General features: G+C 41.7%; 1 protein-coding gene across 1 annotated transcript in view; it reads left to right on the top strand.

Annotated features, from left to right (window-relative positions):
* Positions 1 to 12,662: 12,662 nt before the first annotated feature.
* The window catches only part of LOC106885059 (ras-related protein Rab-10-like), a 32,172-nt gene continuing 17,045 nt past the window's right edge, over positions 12,663 to 27,789 (top strand). The window contains exons 1-3 of the mRNA XM_014936885.1: positions 12,663 to 13,004; positions 18,645 to 18,705; positions 19,748 to 19,886. Coding sequence (XP_014792371.1) covers positions 12,848 to 13,004; positions 18,645 to 18,705; positions 19,748 to 19,886 — 357 coding nt within the window. The 5' untranslated portion in view covers positions 12,663 to 12,847. The remainder of the gene's footprint in view (positions 13,005 to 18,644; positions 18,706 to 19,747; positions 19,887 to 27,789) is intronic.

Here is a 27,789-nt window from a genome sequence, read left to right as displayed (position 1 = left end):
AATTGCTTGATCGATATTTCAAATGATGTGCCCAATCGTTCTTTCACCTTTGTGCGTCTGGGTGGACCTGGATGGAAGTTTGATTTGTTTTAACTGTAAATCAAAGAAAATGTTCTTGATTTAAAACAGGGCTTGTACTTAAGGGAGGCATGTCTTCAAGATTAGGCTGAGTTAGAACCAAGCATTGATCATTTCATCCCTCTGTGGCACAACTGCATCCTCTGTTATGTCTCTCTTCAATGGGTACCAAACACTCATGTCCATATGGCTTCCCTTCCGTCCACATCTCCCCCAAGATTTCTTTACTTTTTTTTTTTAGAGGGGAAGGAGAAAATAGAGGGAAAGGGGAAGCTGTAAAGGCCAAAAGACAATTTATTTTTCATTCCTGCTTGTTCTACAGTTACTGTTCACACCAGAGGGTGTGAGCTACCTAATTACATTTCACCTTCACAAAGTGTTTTATTTCAAAGAAAAGCATGAGAATACTAATTGCCAAAGTAAGGCTAACCAGCTTGTGAATCAACGATGTCACAAAAAAAAAAAACAACACAGGATAAACCATCAAATTTTCTCAGCTATCTTGCACCCTGAAGGCACATTTCAGGCCCTCTTGCTGCAGATTCCCATGGAGTGGTAACCACGCTGATGGTGGGTATCAGATGCTTTGCGTCAGCGTGCCAGCGCCGATGGCCAGGGCTCGGCTGTGCTCCCCCTCTGTCATCCAGACCACTCGTGCAAGCTCCCCTAGATCACTGTAAATATCTTAACCTGCATCCGAATTATCTTGGAAAAACAATCAAAATGAAAATGTTTTCCATCTATGCATGCGGGCAAAAGTATTTTCTTTCACCAGGGCAAGATGGAAGCCACCTACCGCCCCGGGATCAAGCACCAACGAACCCACAGCTGTGTAGGTGGCAGCAAGCAGGAACGATGCTGTGGCCACAGTGACCCTCAGCCCTTACAGGAGCACCATACAAGCTCAGCAGCCTGTGACCGGATCCGGGCCCCAAGGCCTTTGATCCTGGCAGAAATTCCAAACACAAGGAAGCCCCCTACACTTGCGTTGCTCACTTGAGGCAATATATCGCTATCCGAGATACAGAATGCTACTTAGCATTTTCTAAAATATCACTATATTTAAATTACTTTTTAAAACTTGTAACCTTAAGTTATATCATAAATGAAAAACCAAAAAATCTAAGGCAATAGCTTAATGTTTTGAAATTATTTTACAATTTTGAAAAGCTTGAATACTGTAATTAAGGGCCTGGAGTATCTCTCTTATGAAGAGAGGCTGAGGGACTTGGGTCTTTTTTGTCTGGAGAAGAGAAGACTGAGGGGGGAGCTGATCAACACCTATAAATACTTAAAGGGAGGGAGTCAGGAGGACTGGGCTGGTCTTTTCTCAATGGTGCCCAGTGGCAGGACAAGAGGAAATGAGCACAAACTTGAGTATGAGAATGGCTGCCCAGGAAGGCGGTGGAGTCTCCATCTCTGGAGACATTCAAAACCTGCCTGGACACGTTCCTGTGCAACCTGCTCTAGGTAGACCCACTTCGGTGGGGGGGTTGGACTAGATGATCTCCAGAGGTCGCTTCCAACCCCATATGATTCTATGATTCTATGATTCTATGATTTAGTGAATAGTTTTACCTGCTTTCAAAGGTAGCCTTAAATGAAAACTACCTAAGAACTGAATAACTTAAAAATCACTCATGTCTCGCTAACAAATACTTATGACTTAAAGTTGTTTCTGTGGAAATATTGTTATATAAGAAATAAATAGATTGCGTTTGCTCATCCTAACAATACGATGCCTCAGAAACACTAGTTGTCCAAACGGTGCAGGCAGTGATAACAGGAAAAAGAGAAATTCCATCTTACGATGCCTCAGAAACACTAGTTGTCCAAATGGCGCAGGCAGTGGTAACAGGAAAAGAGAACTTCCATCAGTCAGACCAAGCCAAGGGAAATTAGGAAGGAAGGGAGACAATAGTGAAATAAAAAGCAGAGAAAGACATGGGAAATGAAATGTATCCTGTAAAAAATCCTGTGTTTCAAGGGCTGAAGTTCTCACACCTAGAATCTCTGCTTCAGACCAGTGAGGAACAACTGCGGGATATAACAGGGGGGTTTCCAGAAGAGTTAATTTCCATCTTTTTAGCAGATTATAATTTCATTTTTACAGAACTGTCAGGTCCTTTTACTTCTTCTGTGTTGACAAAATATATTTCCATTTAGCTGAATCATGTAGTACAACCCCAATACGTCTTCTTTCCAGGGCTGTTTTCTGCAGCCAGTGCTTTTATGGGACTTAGATGAGTTTTTGGTGATTCATAGTACTTAAACTACTCAAGAGCACTTTTTCAATTGGAAAATTCACTTGAAGTAAATGCATCATCAGCACGATTGTCCATGCATGAAAGAACTACAAGCAAAACAATGAGCACCATTTTTTAAAACCAACACTTAAGCCAAGAAAAACAGTTATCATGAACTATTAAAAGACCTTATTTTTCAGTTTCCATGAATCTCTCATGGAAAACATGGGTTATCCTTGTTTCTGCATCTCTTATTCTAAGAATCCCAAATTGGAAATGAAAAAAAAATAATGTGCACATTGTTTTAGAGTCATTAACATGATACATGGCAACATAAATTATATTATCTATAACAGATTAAGCTACTACTGATTTACCCTTATTCTTGTAGCAGTCTTTTCTAGGAAGAAGTCTACAAGATCTAGGCATTGAATACACTTACTATTCTCCTTTGTGCTTTCAGAATGCTAAATATAAATAAAATGTTATTTAAATCTCCTAAGGATTAATGGAAGATGCTCTGCTATCTGTCAAGTGCACTGTGGATTTGAAGAATATGTCAGGTACTTAAATGAAAATGGACGTCTGCATTTTTGACATTTATCTGAAGGAAAAAACTCTTTCTGTGGATTATGTGTGTGCATGTGCCTATATGGCATTTTCACAGATGATTTGATAGTGGTACTTCCAAAATATTTCTCTTCCTAATAGCATCAGTGCAATCTTTCACTCTTACTCCAGTGTGGCACTGTTTATTTATTTATTCACTTAAATAGATTTATATGATACATAAAAAAGGTCTATCCACAACTCTGCATGCTTTTGATATATAGGAAAATACAGACTGGCGAAAACAAGTATAAAACCAGCAACCTCCATTAAATCAGAAAACAGTCACTGAAAAATAAATTAAAAACTATTCCCTGCTCCAGGCAGTCATTCAGATAACCTGCACTAACCAAGACCAAGAGAGCAATTTGAGAAGGTGACTTCAAATAGTAAGAACCTTTAAAAGGGGGTCCACCAAGCCTCCAGCTCTGAGTGCACCCGTCCCAGTCCCAGCCCTGTGCCCCACAGCCGACAGGGACTGGAGGTGGGTCCAGCAGATCTAAAGACCAGAGGAACCAGGTGATTTCACAGCAGAATGGTGCAGTCCAAATGTGAGAGCTCCTCTCCATGAGCTCCCTGCCGGCACTGCTTGTTCCTGATGAAAAACAAGTGGATGTGTCCTCATACTGCCCTTTGGGTAGGGTTTGGGGGTAGCTGGGTGTTCTTGGGGATTGGAGAAGAGTCCTGCCCTGGAAAGTTGATTCTGGGGAGTTTGCTAATCAGGACTGAAAGGATTAAATGCTGCCACAAGCAGATACTGGTGTCTCTCCTCCAAAAATCACGCTCCACCACAGGCTGTGGCCTTGACTCTGCCTGTGACTGGGCTGGAGTGGCAAGTCCAGATGTGGAAGAGGAGCATCTGGCAGGACCAGCCGTGGCAGGATATATGAAGATGGGAGCAAGCTGGTGAGAGACAGCCAGGGGAGGTGAGCTAAGGCATACAGGGTAGATGGAGCATCTTCACTTATTTAATCCTCCAGCAGCTTTGCTTGGTGAACTTGAACTGAAATATGGGTATTTCTACTAAAGGTGACACAGATGTAGCCTGTGTGTTCTCAGGCTCGTCTATAAGCAGGCTGCTTGCGTGGTTTCCTTTGTTTCCATTACTAGATTTAAAAAAAAAAAGTGGTGTGAAGAGTACAAAAAACTTCCTATCTATCAAAGCTGTCTGTCATGGCCCCTTGGCCATTGGTATGAGAGCTCTCTAAGCCACATACTCCATTTTGATCTTCTAAAAGTGCTGTAGGAAATACTTCCCATAATCTGTGCCTACAGGCCCCTGTGACAATGAATTCAGTCCTTCACCTCTACGTCTGCCCTAATTTTCTACTTCCTGTCCCCCTGATTCGGAGATCAAACAGCCTCCTCAGCTTGTGACACTACAGGTGCTACGAAAAATCAAAATAAGCACTTAGTGTACTTAGTGTTTCGCTCCTAGTCCTTATATGATAATGTATCTTTCCACTTACTTTTCCTATTCCAGGGTTCTGTTTGTGATGTTTCACAATTTTATCTTTTTTTAATAATGTAGATTCCTGTGCCAAAGTCCCCTGCAGACCTGTTCTCCACAAGGAAAGAACAGGGTAGGCAATTAGATGGATGCTGTTTCCAGGTGCATAAGTAAGGGCACTTTCAGATTTTGCTTCCCGTGGATAGTGACGCCTGGAAGTCAGAACATGCATTTGGGTAAGAAAATGGGGAGCAGACTGGGAGATGGGCAGAGATGCTGTTTACCAGGATGCCTGCACTTCAGGAGATACGGGAGGTAAACAAGGGAGGCAACTTGCCATGTGAGAAGCAAAATAAAGCATAATTTTAGCCCCAACTTATCTTTTCTAACACACACACATACACTCTATTGGGAAATAAATTGAATTCTGCCATAGTTGTCTGAGTCCAAAGGCTTCCCATGGCTACAGATGACCCATACTATAACTTAAGCTAACTTTGCATTTTGAAATGTCCACGAAGCCTAACTAGAGCCACCTGAGGCCATAAAAATGTCACTACAGAGATGAATATCATAATGAGTGTAACTAATGTGTAAAACTTGACTTTTTTTCCTTTTTTTTTCCTGTGTCTGCCAATTCTACAAATGTAATACCTTTTCAACTCTTACGATCTAGTACCTTTACTGGGGCAGGAGAATCCAAGGCAGGCAAAGAAAGAAAGAGGAGAGGGAGGGAGTAGAAGACCAGGAAGCCACTGAAAAGGCAGGGTTGTGGGAATATTGGGTGCCTCTCCCTTTTGTACATCAGCCTTCTCATACTATCTGTATAGCCAAGAAATAAGCAAATGTTCTCTTTATCTTTGTAATATATCAGAATCAATTCTTCCTAGTTGTCTTTGCAACTAAAACATTTCCCTCTGCCTCAACTGTCTCTTGCTCTGCTTACAGAAATCTTCCTATCTTCCATTTATTCATCTTGCATCTCTTCCATCAGCTGAAATTGTGATTCTCGCTACAGTTACCATCATGCTGCCTCTTTTGAAAATACAGAGAGCCTGTTTTCCCTAGTTTATGAGCCTCAATTTCTTGACTTTGCCACAGCAGAACTGGTTGGCATCTCTCCCCTGGCCCACTCTCACGACCTTTCCCGCTCCACCCGTATCTCTCCCTTCTCCAGCTCATTAAGCCACTGACCTACCAAATCTCTCCTAAATCTCTCCTGACCTGCACAGCTCTTCCACACGTACAGTGCCCATACACACAGCGGGGCTGTGTCTCCTACACACCACGGCCACACAGCCCTGGCTCTCAGCCCATCTTGCAAAGGAAAGGGTATCAATGTGCAGTGCATGCCTTTTGCAGGGCCAGCCTGACTTCCCTGCATTGAATTGCTCTATCTACTCCTATTCAGTTGCCTTTGAAATAAATTCTATTCCATAAAGTTTTGCAGCAGTACTTCTGCTAGGAATATAGTGGCTGACCCTTCCCTAGTTTTGAGCCAATATAATTTATTGAACCATCTAATAAAGTTGGTATAATAGAGTAAAGCATCAGGACTACGATACTCCCATATACATTCTGTTAAAACTTTAATCCCTTTTTTTATCAATTTATCACGGTAAAACAGCTTTATCAATATTTGTTAAACAATTGCCTTTCAGTTTTCCCCTACAGAAGTTACCTTGTTTGAATAATAATTTTCAAGATGAATATAATCCTGGACATACACAAAAAAAACCACCCTACATCCAAAAAATCATTTTAGCATTTTCCTCTGAGAAGATGTTTTCTCCCACCAAACACCCATGTAACTTCTAAGGTCTGGTTGTTCCAAATGAATCCTATTCTTATTACAAAATGTTTCAAGTTTTGTTGAAGAGTCCCAAAATGCTTATCTAGTAGTTCATAGCAAGGCACTTAATTTTTATTAAATTTAGAGAAGAGACTGCAGGCCATAGGAGGGGCAGCCTGACAAACTTCCTGGAAACCTAGAAAAAACAGAAGCTGCTAAGTCACATCCCGCAGATGGGCAAAGCATATAGCTAAAAAAAGGCTAACACCCAAATTGTGAAATTATAGACAAGTGGCCCCATGTCAACGCCCAAAAAGACTGGGATAAATATTTTTTTACTAAATACACAGAGGTGAAAGCCTAGTCTTGATGAATCATATCAAACCTAATTTTCTTTTCTCCTAGAGCAACTGTCTGCTTAGATGGGAGGCACCTTAGACTAGGCTCTTGTCATTTTTTGGTTTTATGTGCATTCTGATGGCTTTTGAAAGGCAAAAAATGCAAATATAATTTAAATAAGAGGTACATGTAGTGCTTGAGACACCTGAAACACTTCTGAGCGGCGTGGAAACTCCCGAGGATTGCAGCTGGAGGTGTTCACTCCCCACGGTCTGCAACCGCCTGCCTGGGGACGTCCCCTCGTTGTTCCCCTCCACACAGGGCAACCTAGCACGGAGAGTATTTCAAACATTTCTGTCTGAGAAAAACATGTTAGAGTAATCTTTTTGAAATATCTGAAGGGTAAATGCATCTTTTAGAGAATTAGCTTCTACTATCTTATTTTCTAAAGCTATAAGTAGGCAAGTAAATTAATTACTACATTTCTGAGGGTCCAGTAAGTTTCCATTTAGCGTTTGTGCAGCTAGATAACTTTTTAAGTTCCTGTATATTAATTTAGAAATGTAACGCTGAATAACGATTTTGAAAATCTTGACCAGATAATTAAGCAGCACCCAATGAAAGTAGGGTTTTGAGTAAGGAGGAAGTCAAAGCGACCCTGGGGGGAGTGTGTGTATTTAAAGCTCGTACTGCCCAGGCTGTTCTGTGAGCAAGGCTGACAGCGGGTGAGTGGCAGCAGGAGATGACTCAGATACTAGAACTGGCCAAAAGTTTGATTTTCCAGAAATTTCCGTTTTCATTTACAGAGTACTGGCATTTCAGTAATAGAGATGAGGCAGGCTCAAGTTAAGGGAAAAAAATAACATTTGTGACCCTGCCATAAATGTTGTGAATTTTTCTGAGTGATCTTCAGGCATAACCAGGATTTTATTAACTATACAGATGGCAGTCAGCACGGTCTCTTAAAACAGCTATTCCTTCTGCTGCTCCAGATCCAGAAAAAAATCATACTTCACCAAAGAAGCTACAGAAGAAAGACTACCTTTATGCATAGGAGAACTCTAGTATTTTTTATTTTAAAAAAGTATTCTTAAAGTTGCTGAGTGACAATTTTACTAGCAAATTACGAGATATTCATAGCTAGCAACTTCTGTGGGTCCAAGAGCAATGATTTTGAGACATGGCTGAGGGCAACCCTTGCTTGGTATCCCTACTGGTCCCAATCTTATGTTTTTGAAGAGGTCAGGACCCCTGATGTAAGGCTTGGATTACTTCAGTTTGTTCTGCTAATATTTGGCTTCCTTATCAGTAGGTCAGAAATGTGACTTTGAATCTGGCAGTATCAAGGGATACTCTAACTTAAGATAACAAGCTAACCCAGTAAGCAATGATGAGTTCTATTATTAAGGAAAATAAAATTAAAAACCCCTACCAACTCTGACCCAGGTAATGAGCAGCAATAAACAGTGGGTGCCTTATCGCAATCACTTTTTAACAGATTTTTCATCGGTACCCCCTCATTTCAGTCGTTCTGACTGGGAGAGGTGCCCTGTTCTCTGATGAAATCTTAAAAATTATGTTCCAGTTTAACATTGAATCCTGTCTCTTAAATAACTAAAATACTTTACAGTTGGCCCAGAAATTTCATTTAAAGACCAGTGAACCCTGTTTTGCCTATCATGAGTGATTTACCTCACTTTTGTCCACTCAGAAGTGGTTTTATCTTAACACTAATGAAAGCAAAGAGTTTCACGTCGGTCACTTAACAGAATCTATTCAGTGAGTAATCTTGACACGAGCAGTGACTTAGTACTGAGGATTTTAAATCCAAATTAAACTTCGCTCTTTCTTCTCATTACCATTTTCAGCTTATACCTTCCACTCAGGAAAACGCGCATGAATTTGCGGCTAATATTTGTAATTGCATTAGTGTTCTAATATTCCATCAAAATAATTTCAAATGGAAATACATTGAAGCTCTTTGCAATATTTTGTGAGCTTTATTTCATAAGGAGGCTGTGGCATCTGTAACGGCACCATTATGTTTCAGAAACAGAGCTGTATTTGAACGCTGCTGCTTCTTCATCCTTGGTTTATAGTTACGTTTGTCTCCTTAACCGTTTTTTGGTGGGGTTTTTTTGTTGTTTTTATAATGGTTGCTTGCAAGAATGTTCAAAGCAGGCTTAGTGATAAGATTATGCTGGGTGTTTTGCATGAAATATGCTGCTGAAGAATCAGTCTGGTTCCTTCCTGCATTCAGAGTACTCTCTGTGACTGCGCTGAAGGGTTAGCCCACCTTTTGCAGGGGGTTGGCTGTATGAAAAATCAGATGCTGTAAAAATGCTTTGACTCATGAGGAGAGACTGGGGTAATACGCCACACCACAGCAAGATAAAAGGCCAGTCCCCAAACTCATGTGAGCATTTTGAGAATTAAAAAATACAGCATTATCTTCTTTGCCCAAAGTCCTCCAGTACTCTGAGAGTAAATTGAACATCTATTCCTAAACTGAACACTTCAGATAAGAAGCAAAAATGTATCATCTCTATAACATTAGCACTAATAGTTTACAAGTGTTTATTAAATTCTAATAAATCTAGTCATTTTTATGTGTGAAAACGAAAAGATCTCCCACTAAAATGCTATTAAAAATTATGCCATTTTTATTATTACTATTTATCACATTACTGGAAAGATAGAATCAAAGAAATGGAAGTGAGCAATCAAAAAAAGCTGAACAAGAGGCAATACTTTATCCTTTTCCAAGGATATCTCAAGGAACATAAAAGAAACTTTGTTTTTTATTTTACGCTGATTGTCTTGTAGCCACACAGTCACAATTTTCAAGTCATTAGCTTCATTAAACTAACTTTACTTATGATTTGCTTTATAAATACAGCAACATCATGTAGTTTACAAAGATCTGGAAGTTTTTTATAAAGCACAAAATGTGTATTTTTAAGAAATATTACATTTCAGTCATGGGTAGCTTTTCAAGGAGCTAACTTTTAAATGGTTTTAGTCGGTGGTAAGAGATGGAAAGACTGTCCCCTTGTGGATAGGAATATGAGGAAAGTGATACTGTAACTCACGGATAGCAGCGGCAGCCCTGGGCATTTGGACTTTTGTTAGGAAATTACCTAGAATCCTGCTTTGCACATTGCTCATAAACCAACATTTGAGTGTACAAAATACTATGGAGGGCCTTTTCTTTTAAATTGGTTGGCTTGACAAACAGCAGAGGGTAAAGATTGAGCTAATGGAGCACCATTGCTAACACCATCCGTCCAGGCTGTCACCTCACTCTAACTGCTGTAGGCAGCTACAGTGTCACCCTCATTTGAAGGAAACTGTTTTGTGAAGAACAGCTTCAGAGCAGAGAATGGGAGAAGGTGCTACAATAAAGACAAAGTCTTATAGTGTATCTATAAACCAATGCATCTGCCAAACTCATGGTAAAGCATCCATCTATAGGGTGAAGCACCAGCTTTGTCCCTCGCTCCTGCAGCTGCACCAATGGAGAGACTGGAGCAGGACTGATCCACAGCTGGCTGGAGACACCCGTCTGTTGCTGCAGATGTTAGATTATCCCTAAGTGTTACAGTTTCCCCGTACACATCGTCACCTCTCATCCAGGAGAACAACCATAAGATGCCTGACCCATGAGAACTACCAGAAGATGCTGGCACCCCACCATCACTCAGATTTTTGATGATCAACGGTAGCTTCAAATTTCTGCCGTAAGGAAGCAGAACTTCACGGGGCTGCTGAGATAGCAGGGGATGTTTCTCAGAGGAAGTGTTCTGATTTATGAAGTCCAGTCCTTCCCTATTGCAGGCAGCTGCGGCCTCCCTAACAAACTCATCTTGCTCTGACAATGACCTTAAGATTTATTAAGATTTTATTAAGATTTATTAAGATTTTTCTCCCAATCACCTCAATTGCAAGAATTTTCTGAAATATCATTAGAAACCTCACAACTTTTAGCTCAGCCATATTCGTGGTCAGTGTATATCTATTCATTCTATTATCCTTTTCTTTAAGCAGCTTTTTTCACCTCCTTATCATTTAATTCCTGATGATCATATTCCCTCCCAGCCTTTGTCAAACAAAGTCAGTCGCACACTTGCGGCTTTATCGTACAGGAAAGGTTCCACAAACGCTTTCATGTGATTGTGTCAGCTGAAAGTGTCCCATAGGGTCAACTTCTTCCACCAACCGTTGTTCAAGAACATATTCTTCAGAGGGCTGGAGCACCTTTGCTATGAGGACAGGCTGAGAGAGCTGGGGGTGTTCAGCCTGGAGAACAGAAGGCTCCGGGGAGACCTTATAGCGGCCTTTCAATATCTGAAGGGAGCCTACAGGAGAGCTGGAGAGGGACTCTTTGTCAGGAAGTGTAGTGATAGGACAAGGGTAATGGTTTTAAACTGGAAGAGGGGAGGTTTAGATTAGATACTAGAAAGAAATTCTTTCCTGTGAGGGTGGTGAGGCACTGGAACAGGTTGCCCAGGGAGGTCGTGGATGCTCCATCCCTGGAAGTGTTCAAGGCCAGGCTGCATGTGGCTTTGAGCAACCTGGTCTGGTGGGAGGGGGGTTCGAACTAGATGATCTTTGAGGTCTCTTCCAACCCAAACCATTTTTTGATTCTGTGATTCAGTCTCATCAATACACAGCCTTTCTCTGTCCCTAATGGAAACACTTCGACTGACACCTTCTCTGGTAGCATTTGCTTTTTTACAGTCACATATCACAGATTGCTCCTAAAATAACCATTTAACTCAGTTGATTTAATCAGTCATTTCCTACTGATTATTTCCCAACTTGTAGCAGAAATTATCATTCTTCCAGGAATCAAGGAAACTGCAGTGATCAAGAAATAAGCTGTTGCCACCCTTTGAAGATCTCCTACCACAAAACCCTAACGGTTTGTGGCTAACCAGTTCAGTGCTGGGAAGCTGAGGTGCAGGCTGGTGTGTGGTTCACAGTGGGGAGATAAGGAAATAAGCCTGAAATAACACCTGGCCGTTGGGAAGAGGACATCCCAAACTGTGCTAGGTGGAACACGCTGTCATAACTTGTCCTCCCCAAAAAGTGAGTTTCTTACGTCCACTGGTCTGTGGCACATGAACTGATCCAGGAGTTGCTTGAAGGGCTGGAGATGACAATGACAAAACCTGTGGGGATTCATCGCAGACCTAGACAGTCACAAATACTTGCAAGTGTCTATTAGCACTGAGGAGTACCCCACTTTCAGGAGTATCCCACTCCTAAATCTCTGACACCAGGCAAATTCAGTGTGCAAGCTGGCAAGTGGCCAACAGCCCTGCAACTCAGACAAAGAGGGATTCTGGCAAAAAAAATCCAGACATACACGCAGCAAGTCCACACTGTACATACGCTTTTTTTTTTTTCTGCACACTGCAGGTCAGACGACAGCAAACCAAAAGTGAAAAAGAGGAAATTCTTGAAACCTATTTCCCCTGTCTCTGTCTTTAACGCTAGGAAGTAACAAGAAACCAGACTGTTTATTTCTGTACTTCACGGGGGGGAAGCGTTAGGTCGGGTTGTGAAAGTTCCCTCTTTCCTCCCCCCCCTCGGTGACGAAACTTCATGAAAAAAAAAAAAAAGTGTATGTTTGCATAATTTCATGGCCCTAACTCAGAGCAGCGGCTGAAACTCACAGACCTGTGGGAGGTCGCAGCTCAGCCCGGCGGTGGACGCTGTGCACAAGGGGCTGTCACCTAAAGAAGTGGCTGTCACCTGAAGGGGCTGTCACCCGGAGGGGCTGTCAGTCACCCAAAGGCAGCCGGTGGCCACTAAGGGAGAGGGGAAGGCGAATTCGGGAGCGGGCGGGCCAGCAGGGCCGGGCCGCCTTAGCCCAGCGGGCCCGGCCGGGGTGGCAGCTGTGGCCCCAGCAGGGCCTTACAGCCCGGCATTACCTCACGCCAACCCTTTCGGCTTCAGTTTCTATCTTTTCAGCGCTCGTAGGGATTAAATAATTTAGGGTTTGACCTTCCTTTATTCTTCCACACCCCTTTAAAACAGCCGCCTCACGCCCCGGCGCCCGGCCCCGCCACAGCTCCGGGGCAGCATCCGGGGCTCCCCGCGGCCCGCCCCACCTGTGCGGGGCCGGGGGCGGCGGGGACCCGCAGGCGCCGGCGGAGATGGTGCCCGGCCCCGGCCCCGGCCCCCCTGCCCCTCCACGCCTCCTTCCACACACCCCGGGGGCGGTGCCGGCTCCCTCATAGCGGGGCGGCCCGCGGCCCTCCGGCCCCCGCCCCGTACCCGCCTCACCCCGGCCCGGCCCGGCCCGGCCGGCACTCGGAGCCCGCCATGGCGGGGCTGGGGCAGGGGCAGGGCGGGGGGGGGAAACCGCCGCTGCTGGTGAAGATCGTGATGGCCGGGGAGACCTGCGTGGGGAAGACCTCCATCGTGCGGAGGTACACGGAGCCCGCCGGGGCTCCCGCCTCCTCCTACCTGGCCACTATCGGTGAGTGACCGCGGGAGAAGCCCCCCCGCCGGCCTGCCGCCCCCTCATCGCCCGCCCCCCGTAGCCTCCCGTAACCCAGCGGCGCCCGGCGGTGTGGGCAGGGGGCGGCCGCCTTCCCCGCACTGCCCGAGGGACTGACGGGGCTGTGTCCCGGTGGGCGCCCCCCCGGCTCCCCCTCCTCGCCCTCCTCTCCCTGGGCGCGCCTGAGGGCCCGGCCGCCGGTGCCCTTCTTCAGTCACGGCCCTCCCGGCTGCACTGACAGCTCGGCAGCGCCTGGCTTGGAGGTGCCCGGTCCCCTCCGTGTCTCCAGCCGCCTCCGGCAACTTCAGCCCTCCCAGAGGTTCGCCAGGGTGTCAGGCAAACGCGTCACCCAGGCTCCACAGCCCCTCCGTGCCGGCTGTAGTTGCGCTGTCCCTGCTGGTTGTCATTCGGAACCGACCCTTTTCTTAAAACTCAGGAAGACAACCTGTTTCTTACCGCCCACGGCTCCGGACGGGGCCCTGTGGGTGCGGGGGACACGGGTGTCTGCCTCCCGGAGCTGTCAGGCATCAGCAAGATGCCCAGTTCTTCCATTGTTCACCCTAGAAAGGGATTTAACCTTGTGCTTGTAATTTTAAGGGTGTGAAGTCAAGATACCTTCGACTGTAGGTAGCTGCGTCTGTGATGATTAAAGCAGAGCCGTTGCTGTGATGGAAGTAATTAGCCCCGATGGACCAAGGTGGTTTTGTGCTGCAGCGCTGTGCTGCCTTCCCCAGCACCTCTGCAGGTGGTGGGGGTGACGGGGGGCTCCCCACCGCCATGGTACCCCAGCCCCTCTGCAGGTGGTGGGGGTGACGGGGAGCTCCCCACCGCCATGGTACCCCAGCCCCTCTGCAGGTGGTGGGGGTGACAGGGAGCTCCCCACCACCATGGTACCCCAGCCCCTCTGCAGGTGGTGGGGGTGACGGGGGGCTCCCCACCGCCATGGTACCCCAGCCCCAGAGTGTCCCAGAGGATGAATGGAGGGTTGACTGTCCACAAAACTGGGTTATTAGCATGAAAACATGTAATGTGAGGGGGATGTGGGGGGGTGGGGGTGTGATTTGCCGTGGAGACTTTTTTTTCCAACCCCCCCAGTTTCGGATTGGGAAATTTTCATTTTTAAAATTTGCGTGTGTGTAAGAGTTTTTATTTTTTTCATTTTCTGTGCTCTTGAAGATAAAGTATGCACAAGAAGTTTTGCGTCGCTGCATTTGGTATACCTACAGCACTTTTATACATTTTTGAGTTTAACTGAATAAATACCAGGTGGTAGCTGTGGACCAGGGGATGCTTAATGTACGTGAGATCAGTGACCTGCCCGCATGGGAATGGCTGAACTTAAACCACTTTTTATTTTGTGGCCCGTTCTTGCAAAACAGCTTCTGAAACCAACATGAACAGAAAGGCATAAGCCCAATTAGCAGTAGAATCATGAAATTGATCCTCGTAACAGGCAACTTGTTACCAGGCTTAGCAAGAAGTCCCAAAGAACGGCCATGAAAATAAACATCAGCTTTGTTGATGTATTTTATATTGGAACATAGGTTCCTAACCATGGGGTTATTATTTTGATACACAATCTCTTTTACTCTTAATGCATTCCACTGTGGAGTCAAAAACTCTTGTGTGGTGATGATATTAAGAATATATTTTCCAAGTCGTGGTTCAAAATAGTTTAAGGAATAGTTAAGATAAGAGTTTTGTGACAGTTAGGGGTTAGTTTTATTACTGTTCCTGAAACCTATTCTTGAGAGATTTAAAAACTTTTTAAACAAATGCTTAGCTGAAATGTGAGTCATCCAAATGTGGTATTTGTTACTTGAATGTGATTTTAAAGTTATTTCTAAAACACCATCTTCCATTTAATTCCATTTTAGGAGGTGTATTAGAGTTTAGGCTTTTAAAATAAGTGGGATTGTGAGTGAGGGCTTCTGAAAGAGTAATGTTGGAAGTTTCTTTTTCCTAAAGACAGCAACAACCGAGAACATGACCTAAGGGAAGAAGACAATGCAATGGTTTTTCTGTTCATGATGTCTTCTCCCTCCTTGTTGGCACTGTCAAAACAAATAACTGTTTTCATCCAGATGCCTGTTTTGTACAAGCTGAGTCAAATGATCCCTGTCTGTCATGCAGCCTATTGAATGCTTATCTGATGATAATGGATTTTTCACCCTACCTGTCCAGCTGTGATTTGAGTAGAGGGAAGATTATCGAGGCTGTGCAGTCTTTTAGCCAGCTGAGTTCCCTGACAAAATCATATGCCACCACCTTCCTCAGTGGCAGAGGGTCGTAGGCACAGAAGTTAAAATATTGTTGAAAGTCTCATTTCTGTGTCATCATGAATCACAGGTTTGTGTTACTAGGAAAAATTCTAGTGTTATTGCAGGGGGAAAGAAAAAACCCAAACATTTCACAGTAGGCTCCAGTAGAAGTGAACTTTTCTAAGTATTCTAAGTATTTTATGGAGAAAAAAAAAAGCATCCACAATAAATTTTCATTGAAAGCTTTTTATGCAGCACTTAAACACTCAAGGCTGGGTGCCCTTCCTCCTCTTCAATTACGCAGTTTGGGTAAATTATAAGCAGTTACAGTTTTCTAATTAAACTTATATGCATCATAAGGCAGATGCATTGTATTATGAATAGACTACAAAGAATAAATTTTTTTGGTTTAAACAATGGCATTCCATATAAAGCCATCGAGAAAGTTTATGAGCGAAAGAACCCCGTGCAGATGAATGAACGGGATTGTGATCTTGCGGGCTGTGAGGTTGTTATTTTGCTGTATTACAGTGGCTGTGGTCCTGCAGCACACATTTTCTGCGAGATGCATTTCCGTAGAGCTGTGAGTCCTTGCAAATCTGTCGTAGTTGAAAGTGGTGCAGCTCCCACTCACTTCAGGTGAAGTTGCAAATTCAAGTGATTGACGCAATTACTGCTTTCCTGCATCCAGAGCTGAAGGTGCTGTGTGACAGTCAGTGGGCTTGGTAGAACCTGCACTTGGGCAAGTACCACCCTCTGTCCCCGCTGCCCTGGGTGCGTCCTGCTGAGCTGCTCAAACTTGCATTTTCTCTGCATAGACTTTTTTTTTTTTTGAGCCTTTTATATCAACTATATTGGAGTCAAAAGTGTGTTGTCATTTTCTAGGCCAACTGCAAGAGGCCTCTCTGAAGAGGACTTTTGCAGATGGCCAAAAACTGCTTTATAGATACTGAGGGAAGAGAAGGGCAATTCACAGCTGAATTCCCGTGTGGCTGACTGTTTTGATGCTTTTTAGACTTAATTGTCTTTAAGGTGCCTCAGTCCTAATATGGACATATTTATTATTTGTAACATAAAGAAAAGAAATGAATCTCATAGCTATAAAACTTGGAAATAACAACGAGAATTTGAACTTGTACCCGCATACCCCTTCTTGGTTTTATTTGACAGCTTAAAAGAAGTTAAGTACAAGCTGTTGCATTCAAATAACGTTTATCTCAAGAGCGGTAATCAATGATCGCTTTGTTATGTTGATCATGCTGTATAATACATGGGCCTAAAACCCTCTGAAATCTGCGAGCTGTCTTTGGCATTGTATTTCTCATTTTTCTTTTCTGTCTTTCCAATTTGCTAAGTTTGCTCGAAATTTCATATAAAGACATGAACAATTCATGCATGCAGAACATATTGACTTCTGTTTTTCACTAACATTCATTGACCTTCTAGGTCAATAAATTTTGAAGTTGACTTAAGAAGTCAATAAGCCTTATTTTAATTTAGATTAAGTTTTAGTCTGATTCAGCACTCTGCTTCCCTGTTTATAAATAAATAAAAAAAAAAAGCTTATAGCAATTTATTATTAAAATGTATGTCAACTAAGAACTGTTTCCTATAGGTCTGGGAATCCCTGGCTGGATTACAGTTTTTTGCCATATTCCCTGTGCACCATTTGAAAGTGTCATTGCAGCCTCCCAGTGCGTACTCTGTCCCTCTCAATTGCTCTAACATCAATTGTAGAAAGTGATACAGGTAATTAAACAAAACCATGTGAATTTCAGAGCAAATGTTTTCCATCACATTGGAATTGCACCTTACATGAGCAAATTTGACTTAAATTACATTTCCATCTGACATTATTAATTCCATCAAGGAAGCTTTCTGTAATATTAATTACAGATACCAATTATATTATTTCATCTTTCCTTTCCATTGGAGCTTCAACAAAAATTCATCAAGTGAGGGACATGATTATCATAAGAATTTTAAAAATCCACCTAAACTCTTTTACCGCATACACACAAAAATGTTAATAGCATTGACTCATGCATGTGAGAGTGTACTTGTCAAAGTTTTGTGCACAATACATCCATCAGTAAAAAGGAAAGGAGCATTTCCTCTACTGCATTTTTGGTTTACTGCCATGGGTGCTTTCCTTTGATAAAGTAATTTGACAGACAGGTTCTTACAGAAATCAGTGCAAACATATTAATTTCACATTTTTGTGCTTTTTCAGTCTGTTTAGTTCTTTCCAATGACATTACTACTAGTGAAAAGCCACTTTGAAGTCATATTAAGTAGCCATATTTTGACCTTAGGGGATTTTGACCATGCAGTATGGCCATCACAATGTCACCTTAATTTCACTTAACATAATTGACAAAAATAGCATTATTGTTTTTCAGTAGGAAAAAAAAAATGAGCAGAGAAATTATCAACCAGTATTTCAAATTTCAGCAGTAGACTAATTGGAAAAAAACATGGTTAAATGTGAGGAAATGTGTCACTCTAAGATAGTAACTGATAGCTGGCAAAATCTAATATTAAGATTGGAGCTTCAACAGCCCATAAATCCAGGTATCATCTTCCACATTTGGACTACTAATTTGGTAGTATAATAATGGAAAATGCTATAAATTTTAAGGAAAGTCTCTTTGAGGAAAGATCTGTAGTGTATGTAGAGACAACATTCTACACTGATTTCAAGTGCTAATGCTTGATTTTAGCATTTGCACTTCGGATCTAGTGATTAAGGCTGTAGAGACAATCCTCTTCGTTTTGAATGAAATCCAGTATATGTTTGTCTTTGCATTTAACTAGTACAGCTAATTCCTGTTCACGTAACCCTAGATTTTATTTTTTTTAGGCACTTGGAAGTAAGGACAGAAAAATGGTGTTGCGCTTTGTAGGAATTTCTACCTCCCCATTCATAGCTGCCACGCTGTTGTGATGAAACTGGAAACAACTGAAATCACCAATCTGTTTGCCAAGTATTATTGTGCATAGGCCATGAAACTGCTGTCATGTTGCTGTCATGTCACTTGCCTATTCATGGAAATACCTCCATGGAGTTTCAGAGTATCTGCACCTTCGCTTTGACCTGCCCTCCCGTTGCTTTGCATTGGCATTGCTTTGTATCGTGTCCGTGTAACGTATTGGCACATGGTTGTTTTCACCATTGAATAATTTCCTTCTACAACTTCCATTTTGAATGTGTATGGTTGGCTAGTTACTCTTTGTTTGATGTAGTTCCTTTTCACTTTCTGTTCAAAATTGCATGATAACTAAAGCTGAGAAACGCTATTCAAAGTGAATCCCTGTTATTATGAGAAATGTTACAGATTTTCTTCTTTTTTTCTAGGCATTGATTTTAAAGTAAAGCCAGTAACAATTAATGATACAAGAGTGAAACTTCAAATATGGTAAGTTTTAATTTATATCACCAATGAGAGCCAACTAAATTACATTACAGCATGAAAAATTTCATCTGCTTTTCCTAAAGTGCAGTTTTTCCTCCTAGGTCATTTTAAAATTTGAATTTGGCCTAGGGGAGCGTATTTTTTGCAGCTGCTAATGTAGGGTTGCCACTAGGTTACTCTAACAATAAAACTTGCAACATAAAAGCAAGATCATACAAGCAGATCTATAGGAACATTGAGGGAAGTGACAAAGCAAGAAAATGTTACGTTTCATTACCTATCAAATGCATGTTCGAAAGGGTCACTAAGAGAAAGCTAGTCAGGAACCTACACTCTGTATTTTGTTTTTGAAGTTTTTCTAAAGGCTACATATGCCCACTGACAGCCATCTCTCCAGGTATCAAATACTGAAGATTATCTATATTTACCAGTGTTTAACTTCTCCAGAGGTATCTCTGTATATGAATTATCAGGCCAGTATTAGATCTCCAGTTATTCCATCTCAGGTTTTAAAATAAAAGTCTCAGAGGCTTGTTTACAGATTTCTTAAGGCATAATTATGTGTAGGAATCTCTGCAGCCCTGTATTTTATGGCTTTTCACCAAAACTTACCTTCCATCTAAACCAGCTTACTCTCTGTGTCGCAGTTTACAAAGGGCTTGTCAGAGTATGGGATGTCATCTGACTCCTGCCAGTGCTTGTACTCCGGATTTTTTATATCACTTGAATTGTACTGATATTAATGATTATGTATAAAAAGAAACAGTGATGGGCTTGAAGTTACACTGAGGCTTCAACCACTGGCTTAGCTTCCCTAGTAGGGCTGTATTATTCAGAATAAATATCTGGTGTATTTCTTTCAGTGCTGTATCTGGCACCCAGATTTCCTCTCATCCATATCTTTTCTTGTTCCTTTCAAGTTAGGCTAAACCGTTCAAGATTTCGACAATGCTCCTTAAATTAAAGTGATTTTTCTAGGAGGTTCCTGCAGTTTGGTCATGTTGGTTTTGTTTCTGTGTGTGTGATTTCTTACAATTTCTTTCAGGGATACTGCTGGCCAGGAACGATTCCATACACTAAGCACTAGCTATTTTCGTGGTGCACAAGGCTTTGTTCTTGTATATGACATCACAAATCTGGACAGTTTTCAAAGTATAACAAGCTGGATGAACGACATACATGAGGTAAATATATCTAACAGTGGTTGATCTCTTAACAGAGGTAGTTAATGAGTTACTGCAGTTAATGTTTTAAATGACTGCATGATATTTATTCTTTTTCCTTGAGCTGTATGTTTCTAACCAGAATTTGTTACATTTAGCTCAGCACATGTAGTATGAGAGCAGGTTTACTGTTAGTCTGAAACTGGAATACAGTGTAGATTATCAAGGAAAAGCCCATGGGGATGCAGGAATGTTTTCTGAAGTACTTTTAAAATGTAGCTTCCAATCTGGTTTTGCACATGCTGAGTTACGGTGCTTTACCCACTGATGTGGGTACACACAAACCAATCTCTGTGAGCTTTTCCTGGGATTCTAATTGGCTTCCATGTCAAAATTCCATATCACAGCCAGTTACCTCCCTTTCTTAATTCAATTGATTTAGTGTAATTACCCGCATCCCAAGAATCAAAAGAAGCATATAGAATTAAACATCCTCTTTGTCCTTGCTGGATATGCCCTTTGAGAGGATGGTTTCAAGAGGGAGGAACTGGGGGAGGAGAAGGAGAATCCCTTCTTAGTGGCACCCAGCTGTTTGGTTAGCTCAGCTGCTTGTGGTACTGCAGCCCAAAACACGTGCTTTCATGTGCCATAGGAAGTGATTCAACAGCACATGGCCACCAGACAGGGAGCGTGTTCCCACCTCCCTTCCTGCTCCTGACGTTGGCTCCCACTGTGCTGCTTCTGGAGCTCCTCAGAGCCCTCTGAGGTTCATTCTGACTTTCTAACCTGGTAGAAAACTAACGCAGCAAAACCAGTTGGATGGTTTTCTGCTCTTTTGGTGAGTTTAAGAGGTTCATAGAAAGGTCTGATGGTTATTGGAATTGGCACAAGGTAAACGGCTAAGACTGTGAAGGCCAGGAGAAGATCATGTGGGAACAGTGTGAGGCAGGAACCAGGGAGAGAGGAGCGGGCAAGCCCATAGACATCAGATCATTCAGGTGCCTGTAGCCCTGTTCCCTGACTCTTTATTGCTTGGTCTCTCTTGATGTGTTCTCTGTTAGGTAGAGGCATGTCAGATTTAGAATAGACTAGTTCAGTTACAAGGGGCCTACAAAGATGATCTAGTCCAGCTGCCTGACCAATTCAGGGCTGACCAAAAATGAAGGCATGTTATTAAGGGCATTGTCCAAATGTCTTTTAAACACCGACAGGCTTGGGGCATCAACCACCTCCCTAGGAAGCCTTTTCCAATGTTTGACCTCCCTCTTGGTAAAAAAATACTTCTTGATGTCCAGCCTAAACCTCCCCTGACACAGTTTTGAACCATTCTCATATGTCCTATCATTGATACCACAGGGAAGAGACCAGCACCTCCCTCTCCACTTCACCTCCTCAAGAAGCTGTAGAGAGTAATGAGGTTGCCCTAAGCAGTAGCATAGGATTTTGTAGTTAGAATGCCTATATAAGTTAGTATGTTAGTGTAAGAATCCAAGCAAACTCATGCTCTTTGTTGATTAAAGTCAAGTAAACAATCAGGCAGTTTTTGTGATACACTGTAAATTGGTAGGAATACGACATGATAGATGGGAGAGTTCATCTTGAGAAAGTGGGCTCAAAATAAAACCATCAAACACGTCCTTTTCTCTCTTCACAGCTTCAGTATATGGATGAATTAATGAACTACACGTGATCATATGTCCAGTAAGACAGACATAGGATATCTTACACTCTTGATAAAACATTATGTTTACATTACCTCAGTATTAAGAACATTGCTGTGATGACCCTAGTATGTCATTATCCTTGACCTTAAAGCCATCTTAAAAATCTTAGTGGTGATGTGTTACGAAGGTGATTTGATGATACAATATTCTTACTGGCTTGTCTGCACACACTTCAAACTAACACACGTATTTTATTACTTCATTAAGAAAAGCATGTGCCCTTCTGTTAGGCAGACCAACAAAAGTCACAGCTAGAGATACCACTGGTTGTACAAGTTGATGATCAGCTAAGATTTAACCCAGCACACAATATGATAGTAGGTTTACTGTTATCTGAAGCTGATAATGTAGATTATCCATATATATCCAGTTATATATCTATATATGCATAGACCTATCTCTCTGCATGGATACATACTCTGTCTTCACACTGCCTCCAAAGGGATCATTTTGTCCTGTCATCTTTAATTAGATCATCAGGATGGTTGGTTCAGCAGGCTACAATTCATAACCATAAATGCAAAAAACGCATATGGCTGGGGTAGAGGTAAGGATGGGACTTGTAGCCATTGTGTGGGCTTAGATCTGCTGGAGTCACTCAGGAAATCACACCTGCACAAGCCTGCTTTTTGTTCCTGACACTTACAAACTTTTGGGTAAATATACTCAAGCTATTAGGATTTAATTGTTTAGTCTTAACCCCTGAAGGTGCTTTGTTAGTTTAAAATTTAAAAAAAAAAAATGGAAAAATACTCAATTTACAACAATTTCTGGGAATGTAAATTGCGTGATTTATTGTACCAATCTCAAAACTAGCAATTAGTGAGTATTGTAATAGAGCTAGATAATAATAAAAAATTTAATTTGGTCCTAGTGGGATATCAATTTCTGAAGTGTCTTGGTGAAAATATATGGGACCATTCATTGCAAAAGAAATGTTTTTAAGCAGTAACTGTTAAAACACAGGGCATTTCATGAAAATTAATTACTTACTGGAGGTTGGTGACATTCCCTGCATTTGCTTTGGTCTGTGAATGCAAACCAGTATTTAATTCCCCACAAATGCCCAGTATCAAAGCGACTGTTAACATAGCACTCTTTAAAATATGCAAGCATAGAAAAATAAAATTTTTAAAGGGAAACAGATACAGGTTTCATTGAACACCAGACTAATAGGTAATGTAAAGTTTGTACCTAAAGCAAACAGGATTTTTGAGATAGTTCAGTTATAACATTATGCTCTCATTTTTTAATTCTTTGTACATAGAGATTGTAAACAAAGTTTTTGAAAAATCCCTTCAGTGTGCTAACCTGTTCTTACGATAGTTGAAAGTAACAATCTAAGCAATTTAGCATTCCTAAAAACTCCATTGATCTTATAAAAACTGGCCAGTCAGGGCTATTACAATCAGATTACCAGTAATGTTCTCATTGTATTTCAATTATTTTAAGTGTGGAATACAGCAACTTTCCTATTAAAAATGAATTATTGTTCAAGGAAGTTCAAGACATGAATATGCTGCCATATCTGTCTTGGTGTAAAATTTGTATTCAGAACTAGAGGAAACTAAGTAACATGACTGTACTTAAAAAGCTTGCCAGAAAAATATACTCACAGATTAATATCTTAGGACATTATTGGCAAATCCAATACAGGTATGTCAGATTTGTAGTGCCCTCATTAGGAACGTGATAATTGCAGGAAAATTACTTTAGAACCTGAAACCATTCTTTATTTGGAGGACTGCGGGTCATGTCCAATTTATTGAGGTGTTCCTCTTGTCTGCTGACACAGCTTTTAGTTACAGTGTGCAGCTGAGAGGCTGATTCTGTTTGGCCTTTAACAATTAATACAGGTAACGGTGTACCAAATCCATTTGCAGAAAACAGTTCTTTACAGGATGTCTTGAGTGAGATTCCAACTATCATATTGGCAAAAAGATCCTCACAATAGAGTGGTCAAATGCTGAAAAAGGTGCCCAGAGAGGATCTGGAGATACTTAAAACTCAATTCAACAGGGCCTTGAGCAACCTAACCTGACTTTGAAGTTGGCTCATCTTCAAGCGGAGGGTTAGACCAGATGACTTCCATAGGTCCTTGCTAACCTAAACCACTCCACTCCCCCCCCCAGGGGATCTGGGTCTCCACAGACTTTAGACATAGACGATCATAGGTCCTAGTTTTCTTTTAAATATGCTGAATTGGCTTTCATTGTGGTAGTCTCCTGGTGTGGCCATGAAGGTGACATTACCAGTTCCTAACAGTTCTCTCCATGCTGGAAATTCCCTGTGTGCACAGAATTTTCTGTATGGGGAAGATAAATTCATTTTCTCATGTAGTGGCAAGTCTTGGTGCCATAATTTGGTGTTCTCAGTATACATTAGCTTTCTGTTTGTACTACCTGAAGACAGGTAGTGACCCCTCAACCAGGACATGAAATGTATGAGTGTGTTGGGTTACTGCCATTTTTGCATTGTGACCTTTTCCGGTTCTGTTAATTTGATGCATCTGAGAGTTGGGATACTAGACTGCCTTTAAGTGTTTCGGCATCATGCTTAAATAAAAGCAGCACAGCAAACTGCTTTATAAATGTTAATTAGTTTGACTTCAAACTCTTCGGAGTTGAATTATTCCACTTCATAGATGAGTTTGTTGTTATGGCTCTGATTAGATCTGAAAATTCTTGTTTTTGTCACTTTACTAAATTAGTTTCTCTCTCATCCCAGGTTGATTTCAGGATGAATTGGTTTGTATCTAGTCGTGTCTGACAAATTGTGTCATTTCTTTATTTTCACTGAAGTCCTGGGAATTGGGCATTTGTAACTGAGGTCATAAGGTGGCACTTAGGAAAATATATGGAAAGAGACACGTATAAGAATCATAACATAAACATTGCCCATGTGATGCTGTCAAAGAGACTGTGATGGCAATGCATTCCTAACAAATTACTCTTCATTAATACAAAGGGTAAGATTCTAGTGTCATTGTCCAGTGAGTAGGAAAAAGAAACTTCCCAGTTTTATGGCCTTCCCCAGCTCTGCCTTCATCTTGCTCTATTATTGTGGGTATCCTCTTCAGATCTGAAAAATTGTATTAATGCTATGTTTCTTCCTCAAATATATGAATTAAGTATTACCGTAGTGTGTTTATCAGGTCTGGGTTCTCAATTTCACTGTTTGGACACACAAACAAACCTCTGTTCCCTTTTCAAACTGCAATCAGCGAGTATCAAAATCACGCAGCCCTGCCCAGCTACACCCTGGAAATGTGGTGGAGGGACAAGGTGGTGATTCCGTAAGATGTGTCGCTGGGTATATAACAACAATAATGTAAGCTTTACACAGCAAGGGGTCTGGGTGAGCTGGTTGTCATGGTCAGTTTGCTGCAGGGGAGGCTGAGGCCAGCCATTCACAGCAGGGTCTGTGCTCAACGTTTGAGAAGTGAAGGGACAGTGGCTTCCAGTAACTTGTAAATACAAATCACAGAATCACAGAATCTTCATGGTTGGAAGGGACCTCTGAGATCATCGAGTCCAACCACAAACAAAAAAACAAACAAACAAACAACCACAAACAGACAAAATCCAACAATCCCGGACACCAGAGCATGCCCTGAAGAGCCATGTCTACATGTTTCTTAAATACCTCCAGGGATGGTGACTCCACCACCTCCCTGGGCAGGCTGTTCCAGTGCCTGACCACTCTCTCAGTAAAGTAATTCTTCCTAATATCTAATCTAAACCTCCCCTGCCCCAACTTCAGACCATTTCCTCTGGTCCTGTCATTATTCCCTTGGGAGAAGAGGCCAACACCCACCTCTCTACAACCTCCTGTCAGGTAGCTGTAGAGGGCAGTTCTTTTTCAATAAAGGTGTCTCTGCTACTTTTGATACTCACGTGAATTCACAGGGCTTCTGTGAAATAGTTTCCTGGCAAAATGAGAACAGCTGCAGAAATAAAGACCTAACGTTTGAAAAAAAAGCCCAAACAAATTACATACAAAAGGGACGAGCGAGATACTTTCCCTTCGGCGTTTTTGATTTCTGTTAATATTCAAGCAGCGAGTTGGGTTTTTACCTGGCTTGGGTGCACAGGCCGGGTGAAAGTTGAGCAGCACAGCAATTAGTGAAGGTCATGGATGGATGGCTCCTATCAGAGGAGGCTGCTGAAGAGCACTGTGGCACCAAGGTGTGAGAGTCCAGTGTTTCTAAGTCTGGTCCATGGCACCGCCGCCTTTGAGGCTCTGGTGCTGCTCCCTCCTGTGCCCACGGGTCACAGCAGCCTGGTTCCCACCACCTCGGAATCCAGCTGCAGGGGAAAAACCCTTTTTGCCAAAACCCGATGACTCCAAGCTCTGTCAAATGCTTCAAAAATTTGGTCAGTCTCAATGCATCTCTTGGCTCCAATTTTTTTTGAAAGAAATATAGTGCTTGTATTTACTTTCTGCACATTTAAAAAAAAACCAAAACAAAACCGCTAGGTTTTCTCCAAGTTCAGATTATTTTTATTTTAAGTTTTGGTAAAATGTGAACTTTGAAATGTTAAAACCAGAAGAAAAACTGAAGATAGTGAACCAAAAATCTGGATGTATTTTTGAGATACCAAAGAAAAACACTTTTTTTATTTTACTTCTCAAAAAAACCCTTTTCTTTTTGCCTTGATGAAGTAGATGAAATTTTTAATAGCATTTTTCCATGACATGGGAAAAAATGTTTTCTGACTCTATTAGCTTAGTCAGTGCAGACTTGCATAAATAGCATCTTAACAACTGTAAAAGAATCATCCTCTTTTTAGCTGTGGATTTTGCATTTGTAAAGCTTTTTCCTGAGCTATAAATAGAAGAGGATGAAAATATACAGTGAGCTTTTGGAAGCACTGAAGAGCCATATTTTTGGCCAATTCAAATCACTGTACCTCTGCAATTTTTATATCAAGTGAGCACATGGTCAAACTTCTGCTTAGTCATATTGACTTAATTTTTTAAGACTTCGTCTACATAATCAGGTTTCAGAATTTAAAATGAACATAGTTTTGGATTATAGTGTTTAGTTTTTTAAAAGCAAGAAACTCCAAGATACCATCTTTACAAAAGGAGTACTTTCAGTGCTTCGGTGGAGGATCCGGTCAAAGTGAAAATATGTTATTCCATTTTATTATTGTAGAAATAATAGTTATTTGCTGAAATAGATACTTAGTGATTAGTAATAGTGATAAGTACTTACTGAAGGGCCTGGTACCTCCACCCTCCTTTAAATTTTGTTATTTGAGGCTGTTTAGTAAGAACATTCCCACTGCAAAAACTTGTGTTGTTTGTACAGAAATAAAATTACAATATTAATTCCCTGGTTTTGTACATACAGTATACAAGTATTTCCCTTTGACCTTTTACTTCAGAATAAAGTCAAATGTCACTTATAAAACCTTTATCTACATACGGTGGTCTTCAAAATAAAAAGTTGCTCATGTGATGAGGTGAAATTTTCTATTTACCCTATTTTAGGAACTGACGTATGGGATTTTATGTAGGAGAGCCATTGACCTTAATGAGTAAAGCTCCAAAGCATTCTGAAACAGCCAACATTTTTGTCTGTTAGTCCAGGTTTGACTGATTCATTATTTTAAGCCTGTACTTTGTACTCTTATGTTGAGTTTATTTAATTTTAATTCTACGTTAGCTTGAACATCAGCTGTGGGTAAAATGAGATTAGCTGTCTCAAAAATGAGAGTGGATTTAAAAAAAAAAAAGAAAGATCATAGAATCATATCATAGAGTGGTTAGAGTTGGAAGAGACCTTAAAAATCATCTAATTCAAACCCCCCTACCATGGCCAAGGACAACTTCCACTAGACTTGCTCAAAGCTCCATCCAACCTGGCCTTGAACATTTCTAGGGATGGGGCATCCACAACTTCTCTGGGCAACCTGTTCCAGTGTCTCACCACCTTCACAGTGAAAAATTTCTTCCTAATATCTAATCTAAATCTCCCTACTTTCAGTTTAAAACCATTACCCCATATCCTATCACTACACTCCCTGATAAAGAGTCCCTCCCTATCTCGCTGTAGGCCCCCTTCAGGTACTGGAAGGCCGTTATAAGGACTCCTTGGAGCCTTCTCTTCCCCAGGCTGAACAACCCCAACTCTCTCAGCCTGTCCTCATAGGAGAGGTGCTCCAGCCCTCTGATAATCTTCACGGCCCTCC

The sequence above is a fragment of the Calidris pugnax genome, unplaced genomic scaffold, assembly GCF_001431845.1.
Source record: "Calidris pugnax isolate Ruff unplaced genomic scaffold, ASM143184v1 scaffold51, whole genome shotgun sequence".
NCBI classification, from domain to species: domain Eukaryota; kingdom Metazoa; phylum Chordata; class Aves; order Charadriiformes; family Scolopacidae; genus Calidris; species Calidris pugnax.
Note: the sequence above shows the minus strand (reverse complement) of the source record. Positions and strands in the feature narration are given on the sequence as shown.